Source organism: Aulonocara stuartgranti (assembly GCF_965226115.1).
Source record: "Aulonocara stuartgranti genome assembly, chromosome: 14".
Classification (NCBI taxonomy): domain Eukaryota; kingdom Metazoa; phylum Chordata; class Actinopteri; order Cichliformes; family Cichlidae; genus Aulonocara; species Aulonocara stuartgranti.
In genome coordinates, this window is record NC_138950.1 from 11216033 (window position 1) to 11232942 (window position 16910).

The 16910-nt window shown below is 42.5% G+C and overlaps 1 protein-coding gene across 1 annotated transcript; it reads left to right on the forward strand.

Moving 5' to 3' along the window:
* Positions 1–15616: 15616 nt before the first annotated feature.
* LOC309721116 (odorant receptor 131-2-like) lies at positions 15617–16532 on the forward strand (the record flags this gene model as incomplete). Its single annotated transcript, XM_082558468.1, has 1 exon — positions 15617–16532. The coding sequence occupies one exon, from the start codon at positions 15617–15619 to the stop codon at positions 16514–16516; it is 900 nt and encodes a 299-aa protein (XP_082414594.1). The 3' UTR covers positions 16517–16532.
* Between the last annotated feature and the right edge of the window lie 378 nt (positions 16533–16910).

A 16910-nucleotide genomic window follows, 5' to 3' on the forward strand; every position in this document is an offset into this window, starting at 1 on the left:
GAATATATCTTAACATTAATATAAGTAATTTCAATTTAAGTTTTGTTGACTATTTTTCCCCAGTAACTTTAACCTTCTGTTGTTTACCTGCTATTGCATGTGTTGTCATTAACTGCCAGTCAACAGAGCAGTCTTTAAATAATTAATGATCCCGTTAATGATCACTTTTAATTAGTTTCAGTGGAGGTTATTATTATTACACAAAGGGATAAAGTCAACTGGCTAATTATCATCATTATGACTGCATTAAAGAAAACATCAACTGATGACAAACAACCTGGAACTCCCCCATGACATCAAACTGATGAGCAGGTCAAACTTTGAGCAGTAATTTGGCAATGTTTTAAAACCAAGCAAAGTTTCATTTTCCTGACATACGTCTAATTTTCCTGACATGGATATAATGATTCCAACACTGAAATGTCCTAAAAAAAAAAAAAGAATCTGCTGTTTCATACTTAAACTGTTTCATGTATGAATTATGAAATCATGAAACAAGATTTCCGTCAAGATTTGTGATTGTGATTTCTGAGAGTTTTTATTTTTCTTTAGAGAAGAAAAATAAAAACAAACAAACAGTGTAATTGAAATGTTACCAACTCATTTTTCATGGTGTTTGCAAACATGTTTACTCACCTGGACACTTTTTTGACTTTGAAAAAAAGTTATGTATTCAACAAACCAATAACAGAAAATGACTATAATATATATATATATTTATACTGTTATGTTTTTTCCTCATATTTTAACATTTTTAATACTTTTCAAAGCAATGCAAAAATGTTGACCCTGACCCTGACCAACAAGCTGTGGACTTTTAAACGTTTTCTACAAAAGTACTACTGCCACTCAAAATAATGCAGTTCAGTCTGACTTAAAGGAAATTTGACAAAACATCCAGGGTAAAAAATACAAAGTAACACATTTGCATCAATTAACAGAAACTATTTCAGGGACATACCTGGAACACTTCACCGAGGAGGCCTCCTAGTCAAATGCCAGCCACCCTTTGGAGGAAGCTCATTTCCGCTTCTTGCATCTGCAATCTCGTTCTTTTAGTCACTACCCAAATGGGAGAATAAAGGATGTAGACCAACTTTTAAATTGAGAGCTTTGCTCGCATCGAGGCTCAAGAGTTGGGAGTTCGCCTTGTAATCGGAAGGTTGCCGGTTCAAGCCCTGGCTCCGACAGTCTCAGTCATTGTGTCCTTGGGCAAGACACTTCACCCGTTGCCTACTGGTGGTGGTCAGAGGGCCTGGTGGCGCCAGTGTCCGGCAGCCTTGCCTCTGTCAGTGCGCCCCAGGGTGGCTGTGGCTACAATGTAGCTTGCCATCAGCAGTGTGTGAATGGGTGGATGACTGAATGTAGTGTAAAGTGCTTTGGAGTCCTTAGGGATTAAGTAAAGCGCTATTCAAATACAGGCCATTTACCATTTTACACTCAGCTGTCTCTTCACCAAGAGGGACTGGTACAGCGTCTGGATCACTGCAGCTGCAGCACCAATTCATCTGTCTATCTCCAGTAGGGTGTACATTTTAGGACATCCTCAGGTCTCAGGAAAAAAAGCTGTCAGGTCTCAGGTGTCAATTGTCAGGTCTCATGTGTCAGTTGTCAGGTATCATGTGTCATGTCTCAGGTGTCAGGTCTCAAAAGTCAGGTCTCAGGTGTCAGAACACAAGCTATCAGAGAGAGAGAAGCGTCCTTCAGGTGCTGCTGTTGTGAGGTCCCAGCCAATGACTGTAGAAAACATGGACGACACTACAGCACTTCATCCCATTGTACAAGTTGCAAGAACTTCGCTGCAAAGGAGGTGAATCTTTGTCCAGGTCGAGATTTTTCAAGTCTTTTGCATGATCTGTTGATGGGAAAGCCTGCATGACAGTTAGGCAATTGGATGCTATTTTATGAAGTCTCAAGTTCGAGATGGCAAGCATGCCTTGGGCTGCCTTGAGAAGACTGATAGCTGCTGTTGCAGATGGCAGTGACTTGAGTGCATCATCAACGTAGAAGTTCCTGTGTATGAACTCCTTTGCCCCCTCCCCAAACTCGCCCTCTCCATGTAAAGCTGCTCTCCGAAGCCCATAAGTAGCCACAGCTGGAGAGGGGCGGTTGCCAAACACATGGACTCTCATACGATATTCCACAACTTCCTTCGTGATGTCATTGTCTTTAAACCACAGAAATCTGAGGAAGTTCCTGTGGTCTTCCCTGACAACAAAGCTGTGAAACATCTGCTCAATATCTGCTGTGATGGCTACCTGTTCATGCCTAAACCGCATTAGGACTCCCAGCAGAGTGTTATTTAAGTCTGGCCCTGTCAACAGCACATCGTTCAAGGAGATGCCAAGATAAGGAGCGCTTGAATCAAACACAACTCGGATCTGGCCAGGCTTGCGTGGATGATAGATGCCAAAACTGGGAAGGTACCAGCATTCATCTCCATCGTTGAGTGCTGGAGCTGGTTCAGCATGATCTCGATCAAAGATATTCTGCATGAAAGCCAGAAAATGTCTCCTCATCTCAGGTTTCCTTTCTAGAGTTTTGCAGAGACTGGTGAAATGAGTCAGAGCTTGTCCTCTGTTGTTAGGCAGCCGTGGTCTTGGCATGCGAAAGGGAAGGGGAGCTACCCAACTGTTAGCATCATCTATGAACATCTCATTATTCATCAACTGAATGAACCGTTTGTCCTCAATAGATGGGGCAACTTCATTGTCATTCTCGACCGAGGAGGCCTCCTAGTCAAATGCCAGCCACCCTTTGGAGGAAGCTCATTTCCGCTTCTTGCATCTGCAATCTCGTTCTTTTAGTCACTACCCAAATGGGAGAATAAAGGATGTAGACCAACTTTTAAATTGAGAGCTTTGCTCGCATCGAGGCTCAAGAGTTGGGAGTTTGCCTTGTAATCGGAAGGTTGCCGGTTCAAGCCCTGGCTCCGACAGTCTCAGTCATTGTGTCCTTGGGCAAGACACTTCACCCGTTGCCTACTGGTGGTGGTCAGAGGGCCTGGTGGCGCCAGTGTCCGGCAGCCTTGCCTCTGTCAGTGCGCCCCAGGGTGGCTGTGGCTACAATGTAGCTTGCCATCAGCAGTGTGTGAATGGGTGGATGACTGAATGTAGTGTAAAGTGCTTTGGAGTCCTTAGGGACTAAGTAAAGCGCTATACAAATACTGGCCATTTACCATTTTACACTCAGCTGTCTCTTCACCAAGAGGGACTGGTACAGCGTCTGGATCACTGCAGCTGCAGCACCAATTCATCTGTCTATCTCCAGTAGGGTGTACATTTTAGGACATCCTCAGGTCTCAGGAAAAAAAGCTGTCAGGTCTCAGGTGTCAATTGTCAGGTCTCATGTGTCAGTTGTCAGGTATCATGTGTCATGTCTCAGGTGTCAGGTCTCAAAAGTCAGGTCTCGGGTGTCAGAACACAAGCTATCAGAGAGAGAGAAGCGTCCTTCAGGTGCTGCTGTTGTGAGGTCCCAGCCAATGACTGTAGAAAACATGGACGACACTACAGCACTTCATCCCATTGTACAAAAATGAAGCCAAAATATCCCGCATGTCGACGCTGCCATGTTGCACTTTTGGAGCCAGAGTTTGCACAGTAGCGACTTGAGGTGGAGCGTCTGCGTGACGCTCCCGTCCACACACACCCGCTGGACGTGACCTCGAACACGTCCCCTACACTTTTTACGTAGTCTGGCTGCTCCTTTATCTGCCGATGGGTTTACCACGACTGACGACTCATTCAATTAAGGTAAATACAGCCATGTCACAATTATAAAAAACCCCCCCAAAAAACCACACAGCTTATCATCTTATAGTTCTACAACATCTAAAATCACTCTGTTGTTAATTCATTTGCTAGATTAGCCGCTAGCATATACAATGTATTGGAGGTTTGTTGCTAGCTAGTTAGCGATGCTACACACCTGTTACTCTAATAGTCTGTATTAATGAATGATTTAGCACTCCTTAGTTTTTGTTATCCAGTTTTAGACAGAGATTAGATCAGCTGCCCAATCCACAGAGGCCCAGAGTTACTGTTAATATAAAAATGTAATGCTGTCCTTTGAGATTTTAACATAAGACTGAAGACTTAAACACTTTTAGATCAATTACACTGACAGAGCACTCCACAGCCTGCTAACATGGAAACTTTAAATAAAGACAGCAGCAGAAGGTTTCATAGTAGTGTAATTTTAATTTGTTCTTTTCATTTAATAACAGATTCCACATTATTATCAACAGCTTCATTCACGCTGGGGAGAAACTAGTGAGGGAGACCATGAGGACCAAACCGGGTTTCCTGGGTCCAAAGATTTGGAGAAACATCTTCCCTTTCTTTCATCACAGCTGTCCTGTGCCAGATGTTCTGTTTACTGACTGAGAGAGGCATCATTTAACACTAGGAAGATTGAAGCTCATCACACTGATCAAGCAGGACTCATGATCTTCACCAGCAGCTCCTTCACAGGAAAATCTTCAGCACTCCTTCGTAGGCCCGCCCCAGAAGATGGATACACCCAGCATTTCATGAACACTGTAATGGAGACCTTTGGTTTGTGTGAGATGAAGGAAAGCTAAGGCCAGCATTGAGAAGGCAGCAGCTGTGAGTCTGACATCAGATATGTGGACCTCCATCAACACAGAGGCCTATCTTGCAGTCACCTGCCATTTTGCTGATGAGTCCAGCACATTGTTTTAGGAGTGCAATATTTTCCTAATGCACACACTGCAGAAAATATTGCACAAGTGAAAGGCTCACTCATGACAGAATGGGCTATTACTGACAAAGTCACATGCCTAGTAACAGATGGAGCTGCCAATATGGAGGCTTGTGCAAGGGAGCTATAACCCAAACATGCCATATGCATAGCTCACACCCTGAACTTGAAGTGGTGAAGAAGGCCCTTGACCAGACCCCTGAGGTCTCTGACATCCGCGCCAAGTCCAGGAAGATCGTGGGATATTTCAGGAGCAGTACCACTGCAAAGGTAAGTTCTTAAGTGGCTTAATTACAGTTTCTTAAATGCTACTTAAGTGTATAGTTCTGCTCCCTTGACAATCTAATGTATGCTTCTTTAATTGTATTTTGTAAGGAGAGGCTTTCAGTGGTGCAGGAACAACTAAGGAAGCCTCAACTCAGGTGGGATGTCTGTTGTGAGACATCCCACCTGTTTCATCTGAGGAATTTGGTATAATTTCAGAGTGTCTGATTGTCCTAGCACCATTTAACGATATAACCACTGAGCTCTCTCAGGAAAAAAGGGTGTCTGGGTCAAAGGTCATACCTTTGCTCACTATGCTGGATCATTGCCTCAATGAACAAATGGAAAAATCACCATCCATTGGGTCTCCTCTGGCTCAGAAGCTGAGGATGCTATTGAGAGAGAAGCTGGATAAAATACAAACCATGTGTAAGGGGCTACTAGCCCCGCTATATAGGGGCGAAGAGGCGCACAGGTTGCCCTGAACGACTAGTGGGTGGTGGGATCTGAGTCTGTGACCCCCCCCCCCCCCCAGTACAGTTGACCCTGATACTTACTTCTGTAAGAATGGTTTTAGCTGTCTGGCTGATACGGGCACAGAAGAGGGGCTCCAGGATTCAATCTTGAGAAACGATGCCTGCCTGGAGTATACTATACTATCAGACACAAACACAGCCTAGCCTACCTTTCCTCTGATTTTCTGTACCCCAACCAGATAGCTTGGGTGCCCCTACTCCAAGGCAACTTGGGTTAGACAAAAACATGAAACGGTCTCTTCTAAGCAATGTTAAACTTTAATTTGCTCAGATGGCCCTTTGAACTTTACCATCCATCAGTTATGATGGGCCCTGAAATCATGGATGGCAAGAAACAAAAATGCAAAAGAAATAAAAAGAAATCAGGTTCAACGAATGAAACAGGCAATTGTGATCCCACTGTTGTAAAACCCTGGGTTTACACTAGCCACAGACGGGGATCCAAAAAAAAAAATAAAAAAAAAATCACGATACAAATAAAATAATGAAACAAAGAAATTCTCTTCTCCAGAATTATTAACACTGTATCACAAACATGACACAATTTACAATGTTCACAGGGTAATAGTCCCAGTTCCTACGAGTCAGTCCCAACAAAATGTCCTTTGAACATGCAACCATATACAGTCTTTTTTGAGGTGTAACTGTAGTGAACAGGAGCTGACTGCAGGGTCCCAGTCCATTAAGCTGACCAAAGTTACAGCAGTGGGAGTGAGCAGTCCAGTCTCAGGTTCACGAAAGCAAGGAAAATAGAAACCATACCTTTGTCTCTCGGCGACAGTGCGTGGGAAAAGCACTGGGCTACCAAAGGGCTACACTTTCACATACAGCGTAACCAAGGACGTCGTCTGGATGGCAGGGTAACCTATTCCTCGGGGACCCACTTTGTCCTTGATGTCGGGTCCGTAGAATACATCCAACCTCAGGCTAGCAACGGGCAACATTAAGTGTTGTGACTAAACAATATTTCAAATTAATACAGGCAATCCATCATAAAGCAATCATAGATCTAGCCATTACAAATAAAAATCCACCAAGAGGGATGGCAAAACAAGTGATTAAACTCACTAAACCAGCTTCATTAAACCAGCCTCACCTTCTGAGGAGGTTCAAAGAGCAGTAGAGAGGAATACAGAACAGTGGTTAGAGAACAACCTGCTGGCGCTGCAAGAACATTACATCAGCGTGATTACAAACTACGCTAACCTTTCTTTTAATGAAAATGCTCTCCAAATAGCAATTGCTTGGGCAGGAAAAAGATATAAGGCTAGATTCTCTCAATCTACTGTGGAAACCATACAGAACTTCTTTTCAGGGGAGGGAGAATCACCTGATAGGTCAGTTTATGTAGAATCATCCCCCGAGATATCACTGGAGGGAACATCGACATCAGATTTTGACATAGACAGTGAAGGAGATTTTCCACCATTGCAAAGATCAGAACAAGAACATCACCCATCCCTCTACCCCAAAGTGATAGTTGGGAAGCAGACCAGATCAATGGCTGCGGCCTTAAATGACAGAGGGAGGAATAGCCACGGCCCAGAGAGGGTCCATCCACCCCCACGGGACTCTCAATCCACTCCGTTTGGAGAGGAATTAACAATAGACCCTCATATGAATAGACCACTAGAGGGGACCCGTAATCGGACCCTCTCCCCTATAACACCAATACCCACATTTGTGGAAAATAACTCGGCTGCACCCACTCAGGTCCATTTGGGGACACGTGAAGCTAATGTAAGTCAAAAGGGGTCTGCCTCTCCGCCCCACAGCCTTCACAACAAGGATGTGCGGGCGAGGGAGACCGACAACATAGGGAGAAAGAAAACAGACCCCCCTTTCGAACATCTGAAGGTGACTTCACAGAAGGTAATGTTAATCGGATCGAAACAGCTGGCAAATTTAACAAAAGTGAGGGCAGTTTAAGAACAAATAAACATTATTCTAGACCCACAAAATTGACCAGTGTATCTCTTCACCAGCCTACACAGGCAAGGAGCAATGTGGCGGTCTCTCAGAATGACCTGGGCTTACAAATTCATGGCTTTGAACAGGAGAGTAACACTCATCTCTTATTCTACTGCTACGGCAGCAAAATACAGGTTGCAAGCTGAAGGGAGTGCCGCTGTAATGGACACAAGAACAGGGGAGCGAGACACAGCTAAAAGAGTAGCGGGAAATAACAGCATGATGATGCAGGGCCCGGTCAAGCGCAATAATGCCGACTGTGGGACGCAGACGACCTCATCTGACCCTAAAATTACTCCCTAAATGTGTCAGCGGCAACCTCACATCAAAAACGAAATAACTCAAAACAAATGACAGAGAGAGAGAAAGACAAATATGTACATTTTCCCAATACCCATAAGGGGAGAAAGATTATGGACTGGCAATTCAGATGTAACAAACCAATTTGGTTCCTGGGGGACTCTAATCTGTATCGTATGTCGCCACATTGCTCAGGTGAGATTCAGGTCGACAGTTATCCAGGAGCGTCGTTTTATCATTTTAACCAGATCCTGGAAAAAACCCCTCCGCGTGCACTGGTGAAGCTGGTGGTGGTGTCGGTAGGTATCAATAACAGAGACCAGGACCCTCATAAAACATCCATAAAACAGCTTAGAATGCTCTACAGGAAGGCTCAGTCTGTCTTCCCCAATGCAAACATTTACTTCCCATTGATTAATTATTCACACTTCTTACCTCGGGAACAGAAACAGTATTTAGACATTGTGAATGAGTTTGCGCTAAAGCGCTTGCCTGTGATAAGCCATATAGCCGAGAACCAATTCCATACGGTCACAGATAACATCCACTGGACTCAGGAAACAGCGGGGCGAATATTCAAGCAGTGGTGCAGCGAGTTGCAATTGGATTTTTAACTCATACTGAACCTAATATAGGGGATCTCCCTTCAGATTCTACTCGGGATCACTGTAAGGAGAAGCAGGCCTCCATCTTCCATTTACAGTCTCTCACTGATCCACTTAATAGAATTCAATTGGATTTTCATTTGCCCACAGATGGGTTGCATGATTTGAAATCCTCTAGACACACTTGGCGTGCTGAGGAGAGTAATATATTAAATTGATCAACTCTATTCCAACCCACTATGAGACAAATAGAATTTTAGAGAAAGGGCTTTCTTATATTCCAGCCCCAAGTACGCTAGACAGGGAGGATTTATGGAGGGATATTTCCTTATATCATAGGAGGATTAAACTCTTGGATTACTTTGGGGAGGATAAAAAGGATGGGGACTATGGGGCTTTTCTTGCGCTACCATCTAATTGGGAACCTACTTGGGGCCAGTTGGATGAGAGAGTGAGGAAGCTAATTGAAGCCGATTCGCGTGACTCTGCAGGATTCCGACAGTGGACAAGGCGTACAGACGGTGCTGGAAGAGAGGAGATGGAACTGATTAGGGAACTTCAACAAAATAAAAACATTATCTTTAAACCAGCGGATAAGGGCTCAAAGATTGTGATTTTGGACAAACATCAATATATTTTGGAAGCTAATAGACAGTTAGCTAATGCAAAATATTACAGATCTATTGAGAATAGCATTCAGCAAAATACACAAATTCAGGTCCGCAGTATTGTGAGTAAATTATATAGTAGAAAATACATTACTGCAAAACAAAGAGACTTCTTATATGGCCCGGATGAACCCCAAAATAGGCAGTTTTACCTCCCTTCTACCTCCCGAAGATCCACAAAGACCGCAGATGTGGACAGTACCAAATGTGATCCCGCCGAGAAGGCCCATTGTATCGGAGTGTAGCAGCGCGACTTATAATATCTCCCTCTATATAGATCGATTTTTGGGACCTCTCTTTTGTAAACATCCTAGCTATCTGAAAGATACATATCACTTTTTGGAACTTATTAAACCAATACGATTACCGATAAATACGCAATTGTTCACAATTGATATTGAAAGTCTCTACACGAATATCAATACAGAATTAGGCCGAAGAACAATAAAAAACATTTTGGAACAGCATCCGGACCCTAAGAGACCGGATGAAGAACTTTTGCAGTTGTTGGAAATCTGTTTAAGATGCAATGACTTTGAATTTGCAGGGAGACAGTACTTACAGGTTCAGGGTACAGCTATGGGGCACAGATATGCCCCTTCCTATGGTCCCATGGTGAGAAAAAATTCACTGAATTTATTGACATCCTCAACAATCACCACCCCTCTATCAAAGTCAAATATGAAATGCATCCGGTACAGGTGAACTTCCTGGACACGACAGTGTTCTTGGAACAATTGGACCAAAATCTGAAAAAAAATTTCTACTAAGGTTTACTTTAAACCTACAGACTGTCATGCTCTTCTACACAAGAGTAGCTATCATCCTAAACACACCTTCAAGGGCATCATAAAATCGCAAATCATCAGATTCTATAGAATATCCTCAAAGGAGTCAGATCTTCAGGACTCAATTAGTGTATTATTCCGGAGCCTCAGAAAGAGGCTTACTCTAGTAGGTTTCTCAGAGCAATTAAAAGTAGCACACTTGCAGGACTCAATCCTAACATAATGAATATAGGTGAAGTCTCAAATGATTCAGGGGGAAATCGGACTCAAAATCAGGTACAACTGGGGGAACCGAACAGACTTATGCCACTGGTAACCACTTACTCGCACTCCTACCTACCATTGCATCATCAACTCAAAACAAACTTTAAGAAACACACCTCCGGTTTGACACAATTCCAAAACTGTAGAGTAATCTCTAGTGATGGGATTTCCGGCTCTTTTTAGGGATCCGGCTCTTTCGGTTCGGCTCACTAAAAAGAGCCGGCTCTTTCGGCTCCGAACCGGCTCTTCAGGTTGTTTTGTTGCTTTAATTAATTTATTATTAACAATAATATAAAATTATGCACAAAAGGAATTACTAACGTAAAAACAAGTGGTTTTATTTATATATGTTTATATATAAATATATGCGGTGGCCCCTAGAGACAAAACACGTACAAACTCCAAAACACATTTCTAGCATGAACTGAACTTCCAAAGCAGAGCTACTAGATCACTTAAATTACACAATTGAAAGCATGTGTGTATTGTTTGTGTATTTATACACAGGCACTCATATATATATTCAAATAATTTAAAAAAAAGTTCATTTACCTGTTACTACCACACACCAAATCCGGTCGTTGGTACTTGCTGGCTTGTGTAGCCACAAGATAACAAAGGCTCAACACTGCGCCCAGCATCCTGGAGCACTTCTGTTGTCTTTTGTACGTGTTTTGAGTTTTTATGTGCTTCTGAGTTTTTATATGCTTCTGAGTTTTTACGTGCTTCGGAGTTTGTACGTGTTTTTACGTGTTTTGGAGTTTTTACGTGTTTTGGAGTTTGTACGTGTTTTTACGTGTTTTGGAGTTTGTACATGCTTCAGAGTTCGTACGTGATTTGAAGTTTGTATGTGCTTTGTCTCTAGGGGCCACCGTAAATATACTTTTATTTATTCACTCCACATAAAATGTAATAAATAAATCATATAATACAAAAATCAACTATTCACATTTCAAGTTTTAACTATTTAAATTTTCAGCTTTTTCCTTTCACAAATTTAAAGTGAAAAGAACACAAAACACTGCAAACCACAACACAATTAAATATAAATTATAATATGAAAACAAAAAGAACATGCATATTCTCTGTCATATGGACCTGCATGAATAAACTTTCTCAATCCTTTATCATCTGCAACCGAAAATAGTTGTGGATGATTACTATACCTTTCTAATGTTGTTGTCCCTGCCTCTCTTTCTCTCTCTCTGGCTCTGTTCCTGTGCTACTGAGTGTAACTACCGCCCCTCCCCCCTCTGCCCAGCGTAAAGCACAAGGCTCGCGTGCAGAGTGAAGCGGAAAAAAAGTGCGAGAGAGAGGCTGAGAGAAAGAAAAAAAAAAAAAACCCACGTGACGGCTCGCGATAAGGAGCCGGCTCGCGTCGTTCACGTCAAAGAGTCGGCTCTAAGAGCCATTTTGTTCGCGAACGACCCATCACTAGTAATCTCAGCCCATAGGAGAAATAAGAAACTAAGAGACATGCTTGTCAGGGCCACATTACCAGAACAGATGAGGCGAATAAGATCAGCGAAACCCGACCATTGGGCCTTTAAGCTGAGACTGTTTTGTGTACAATCCTCATGGAAAAATAGGGGCACCCATTCTGCAGAGAATGACCCTTAATATGAGGAATATCATTTATTGCATCTGGTGCGAAAAATGCCGTCTACTCTATGTGGGTGAAACAGGTCAAACTTTGTTGGAGAGGTTAAAACAACATATCTATAGCATTGAGAGGAACAGACTGGGCACCCCGTTAGTATTGCATTTTCAAACACACACATTACAACATCTGAGCATAATGGGACTTCAAACCTGTGTGACGTGGACGGAGGGCCAGAGGAAGAGATATGAAAGGATATGGATCTCCAGACTGCGAACTCAACATCCACAGAGCCTGAAGGCAGCCTGAAGCGCTCCTTTTAAATTGTACTGACAATTATTGCTGTCTTTATGCAACGCTTGCCATGACAATAAAAGCTGGAGAGGTACCTTCTGGGGATATATATATATATATATATATATATATATATATATATACATACACACACAGTGGGGCAAAAAAGTATTTAGTCAGCCACCGATTGTGCAAGTTCCCCCACTTAAAATGATGACAGAGGTCAGTAATTTGCACCAGAGGTACACTTCAACTGTGAGAGACAGAATGTGAAGAAAAAAATCCATGAATCCACATGGTAGGATTTGTAAAGAATTTATTCGTAAATCAGGGTGGAAAATAAGTATTTGGTCAATAACAAAAATACAACTCAATACTTTGTAACATAACCTTTGTTGGCAATAACAGAGGTCAAACGTTTACTATAGGTCTTTACCAGGTTTGCACACACAGTAGCTGGTATTTTGGCCCATTCCTCCATGCAGCTCTTCTCGAGAGCAGTGATGTTTTGGGGCTGTCGCCGAGCAACACGGACTTTCAACTCCCGCCAAAGATTTTCTATGGGGTTGAGGTCTGGAGACTGGCTAGGCCACTCCAGGACTTTCAAATGCTTCTTACGGAGCCACTCCTTTGTTGCCCGGGCGGTGTGTTTTGGATCATTGTCATGTTGGAAGACCCAGCCTCGTTTCATCTTCAAAGTTTAGTATTTAGTATTTTAGTATTTATTTATTTATTGTCATTGTCAAGAACAATGAAATTGCGTTTGGGGCTTCCATACAACCCCAAAAAAAGAAGAAAATAATAAATACCCCTTAAAACCCAAGTGTACATATTTAACCCAGTGTGACTCCAATGCAATAAGACAATCCTTAGCAATAATGTTCGTAGAAATTCAGACAAAGACCTGAGAAACATGACAAAATACAACAATGCAACCCATTCAATATTATTGTACTGTGAGATATGATATCAGATATGATAGTTATCTATTTAAGAAAGAGGGGGGGGGCAGGAGGGGGAAGAGAATAAAGATATGATGCACCAATGCAGACCAGTTCATTGCTATTAAGAAGTTGGATATGGTTATTGTCCGTGAGAGGGGGGCAGAGAGTTCAGGAGCCTCACAGCCTGTGGATACAGGCTGTTGGCCAGTCTGGATGTTCTGGCCTGTATAGACCTGTACCTTCTCCCTGAGGGCAGCAGATGGAAAAGGTGGCGCGCAGGGTGATGTTGGTCCCGCAGGATACTGTGCACCCTCCTCAGACAGCGAATGGGGAAGATATTACTGATCTCTGGCAGACTTGTTCCAATAATTCTGCCAGCTTCTTTCACCACCCGCTGGAGTGCTTGCTGATCGGCCTTGGTGCAGCTGGGGAACCACTCACTGATGGAAGGAGGTTTTGGCTCAAAATCTCACGATACATGGCCCCATTCATTCTGTCCTTAACACGGATCAGTCGTCCTGTCCCCTTGACAGAAAAACAGCCCCATAGCATGATGTTTCCACCCCCATGCTTCACAGTAGGTATGGTGTTCTTGGGATGCAACTCAGTATTCTTCTTCCTCCAAACACGACGAGTTGAGTTTATACCAAAAAGTTCTACTTTGGTTTCATCTGACCACATGACATTCTCCCAATCCTCTGCTGTATCATCCATGTGCTCTCTGGCAAACTTCAGACGGGCCTGGACATGCACTGGCTTCAGCAGCGGAACACGTCTGGCACTGCGGGATTTGATTCCCTGCCGTTGTAGTGTGTTACTGATGGTGACCTTTGTTACTTTGGTCCCAGCTCTCTGCAGGTCATTCACCAGGTCCCCCCGTGTGGTTCTGGGATCTTTGCTCACCGTTCTCATGATCATTTTGACCCCACGGGATGAGATCTTGCGTGGAGCCCAGGATCGAGGGAGATTATCAGTGGTCTTGTATGTCTTCCATTTTCTGATGATTGCTCCCACAGTTGATTTTTTCACACCAAGCTGCTTGCCTATTGTAGATTCACTCTTCCCAGTCTGGTGCAGGTCTACAATACTTTTCCTGGTGTCCTTCGAAAGCTCTTTGGTCTTGGCCATGGCGGCGTTTGGAGTCTGACTGTTTGAGGCTGTGGACAGGTGTCTTTTATACAGATGATGAGTTCAAACAGGTGCCATTCATACAGGTAACGAGTGGGGGACAGAAAAGCTTCTTACAGAAGACGTTACAGGTCTGTGAGAGCCAGAGATTTTCCTTGTTTGAGGTGACCAAATACTTATTTTCCACCCTAATTTACGAATAAATTCTTTACAAATCCTACCATGTGGATTCATGGATTTTTTTTTCACATTCTGTCTCTCACAGTTGAAGTGTACCTCTGGTGCAAATTACTGACCTCTGTCATCATTTTAAGTGGGGGAACTTGCACAATCGGTGGCTGACTAAATACTTTTTTGACACACAGTGTGTGTGTGTGTGTGTGTGTGTGTGTGTGTGTGTGTGTGTGTGTGTGTGTGTGTGTGTGTGTGTGTGTATATATATATATATATATATATATATATATATATATATATATATATATATATATATAAAAAAACTAAAAGAACAAAAAACAAACACCCAGCACGCCCCTGCGGGCGGTTTATCCTTCAAGCTCGGGTCCTCTACCAGAGGCCTGGGAGCTTGAGGGTCCTGCGCAGTATCTTAGCTGTTCCCAGGACTGCGCTCTTCTGGACAGAGATCTCCGATGTTGTTCCCGGGATCTGCTGGAGCCACTCGCCTAGCTTGGGAGTCACCGCACCTAGTGCTCCGATTACCACGGGGACCACCGTTACCTTCACCCTCCACATCCTCTCGAGCTCTTCTGTGAGCCCTTGGTATTTCTCCAGCTTCTCGTGTTCCTTCTTCTATCTATCTATCTATCTATCTATCTATCTATCTATCTATCTATCTATCTATCTATCTATCTATGCTGAAAAATGGCATGAAGCTTTATGACAGTGTTGTCTGAGATGAAAGGAGAGTAATCACTTTAGTGTGTTGAATGTGTACAAATTAAAATACAGACAGGCACAGCTAAAACCTTATAATTTGGACAAAAGTGAGGTCATAGTATTGGACCTAAACTCAGAAACAATGGCCACATATTTAAACAGAGACTTACTCTGGAAGGAAATATTTTAGGTACCAGACGAAAAACATAACAGAAGCCACAATTCCCGAGTTGAACATGAACTTTCCCCATCATTTACAGTATTGAATCCAACAGGGATTAGCAGTAACAGATGTGTGCTGTGGTAATGACATTGTGGGAATATTTACTTCGGAGTGACATGCACAAATAACCCTATCTAAAGACAGAGCTCAGCATAAAGCAGTTTTGTGGTTGAATGGTTTGGCAACTACCTTTATGTCTCTCAGTCTGTTTGATTTATAATGACAATACAGCAGATGTGCATATGTGTGCTTTTTAGAGTGAATTTTACTATTTGCAGATGTTATGAATGTTTCTAAATGGGGCACTTTAGACAAAGATAAATTATTCCTGGATGGCTCTCTGTCTTCAGAGGCAGAAAAAAGTGTTTTTAAACGTATGGTTGACAACAGCTCATTCGTTGGTGTTGAATCCTCAATGCAACAACTCAATGGCCAAGTCATCATTGTTCAGGTTTTGGTAGGAGTTTTCCTTTGCATCAACACTATGTTGATCATAACCTTTTTTATGAAGGACACCTTTTACAGAACTATGCGCTACATCTTATTTGCTGTCACATTACTGTCTGATTGTCTCATTTTAATTCTGACAGATTTGTTGCTGATCTTGAGCTATTTTCGTTTATCTATACAGGTGTCATTGTGCCTTATTATGTTTGCAGTGTCATCCGTGTGTAACTTTGTCACACCATTTACTTTGACAGCAATGACCCTGGAACGCTATGTGGCCATTTGTATGCCCCTGCGTCATGGAGAGCTTTGCTCCACACGCAGCGCTCCGCATTGCATCCTCATCATTTACAGCCTCAGCTCTGTGCCCTGTATTTTGATTCTGTCTGTCTTCTTTGCATCTGTATCCTTAAGCTTCTTCACACAGTACCGGGTTTGCTCTGTGGAGATGTTCATTTTACGTAGTTGGCAGGGTCATCTCAGGTCAGCTATAAGTCAGTTTTACTTCTTGATTATGTGCATTATCATTGTTTTCTCTTATATTCAAATAATGAAAGTGGCCAAAGCTGCATCAGGAGAGAACAAAAAGTCAACACATAAAGGGCTCAGAACAGTGGCTGTTCATGCTTTCCAGCTGTTGCTATGTCTCATCCAGCTGTGGTGCCCATTCATTGAAGCTGCTGTCCTTCAGATTGATTTCATGTTGTATGTTAATGTACGGTACTTCAACTATATAATGTTTAGTCTTACTCCTAGATGCCTGAGTCCTCTCATTTATGGCCTCAGAGATGACAAATTTTTCCTTGCACTAAGATATCATGTCCTCTGTCACTTACACAGGAAAAAATCTGTTGGGGTTTCTAACTAACACCACATGATTCTACTAAAGAACAAGATAGGAACTGAGCTTTAATGTAATGATAAGGAACTAAGCAAGCAGTATATGCTCTATCAATTTTGTCTCCCAGCACTTGGAACTTATTATCATGACACTCAGTAATTCTTCTATGCAGAATACATTGTTTAACTATTAACGTGTAACTAGTCCACTGTAGTAAGAAAACCAGTTGATTAATTGAAGCTTTAGTAACATCAAGGCCTCTGGTACCTTAATTTTGTAACTTTTAAAATGTTGCCCAGGATCATTTAATGATGATTTCAACATTAATATTTCAGCATTTAGAACACATTCAGACTGTTTGTAGCCTGCATTTAAAAAGCACTTTGGACTACATTTCATCCTGTTTAGAATTATTTTGGCC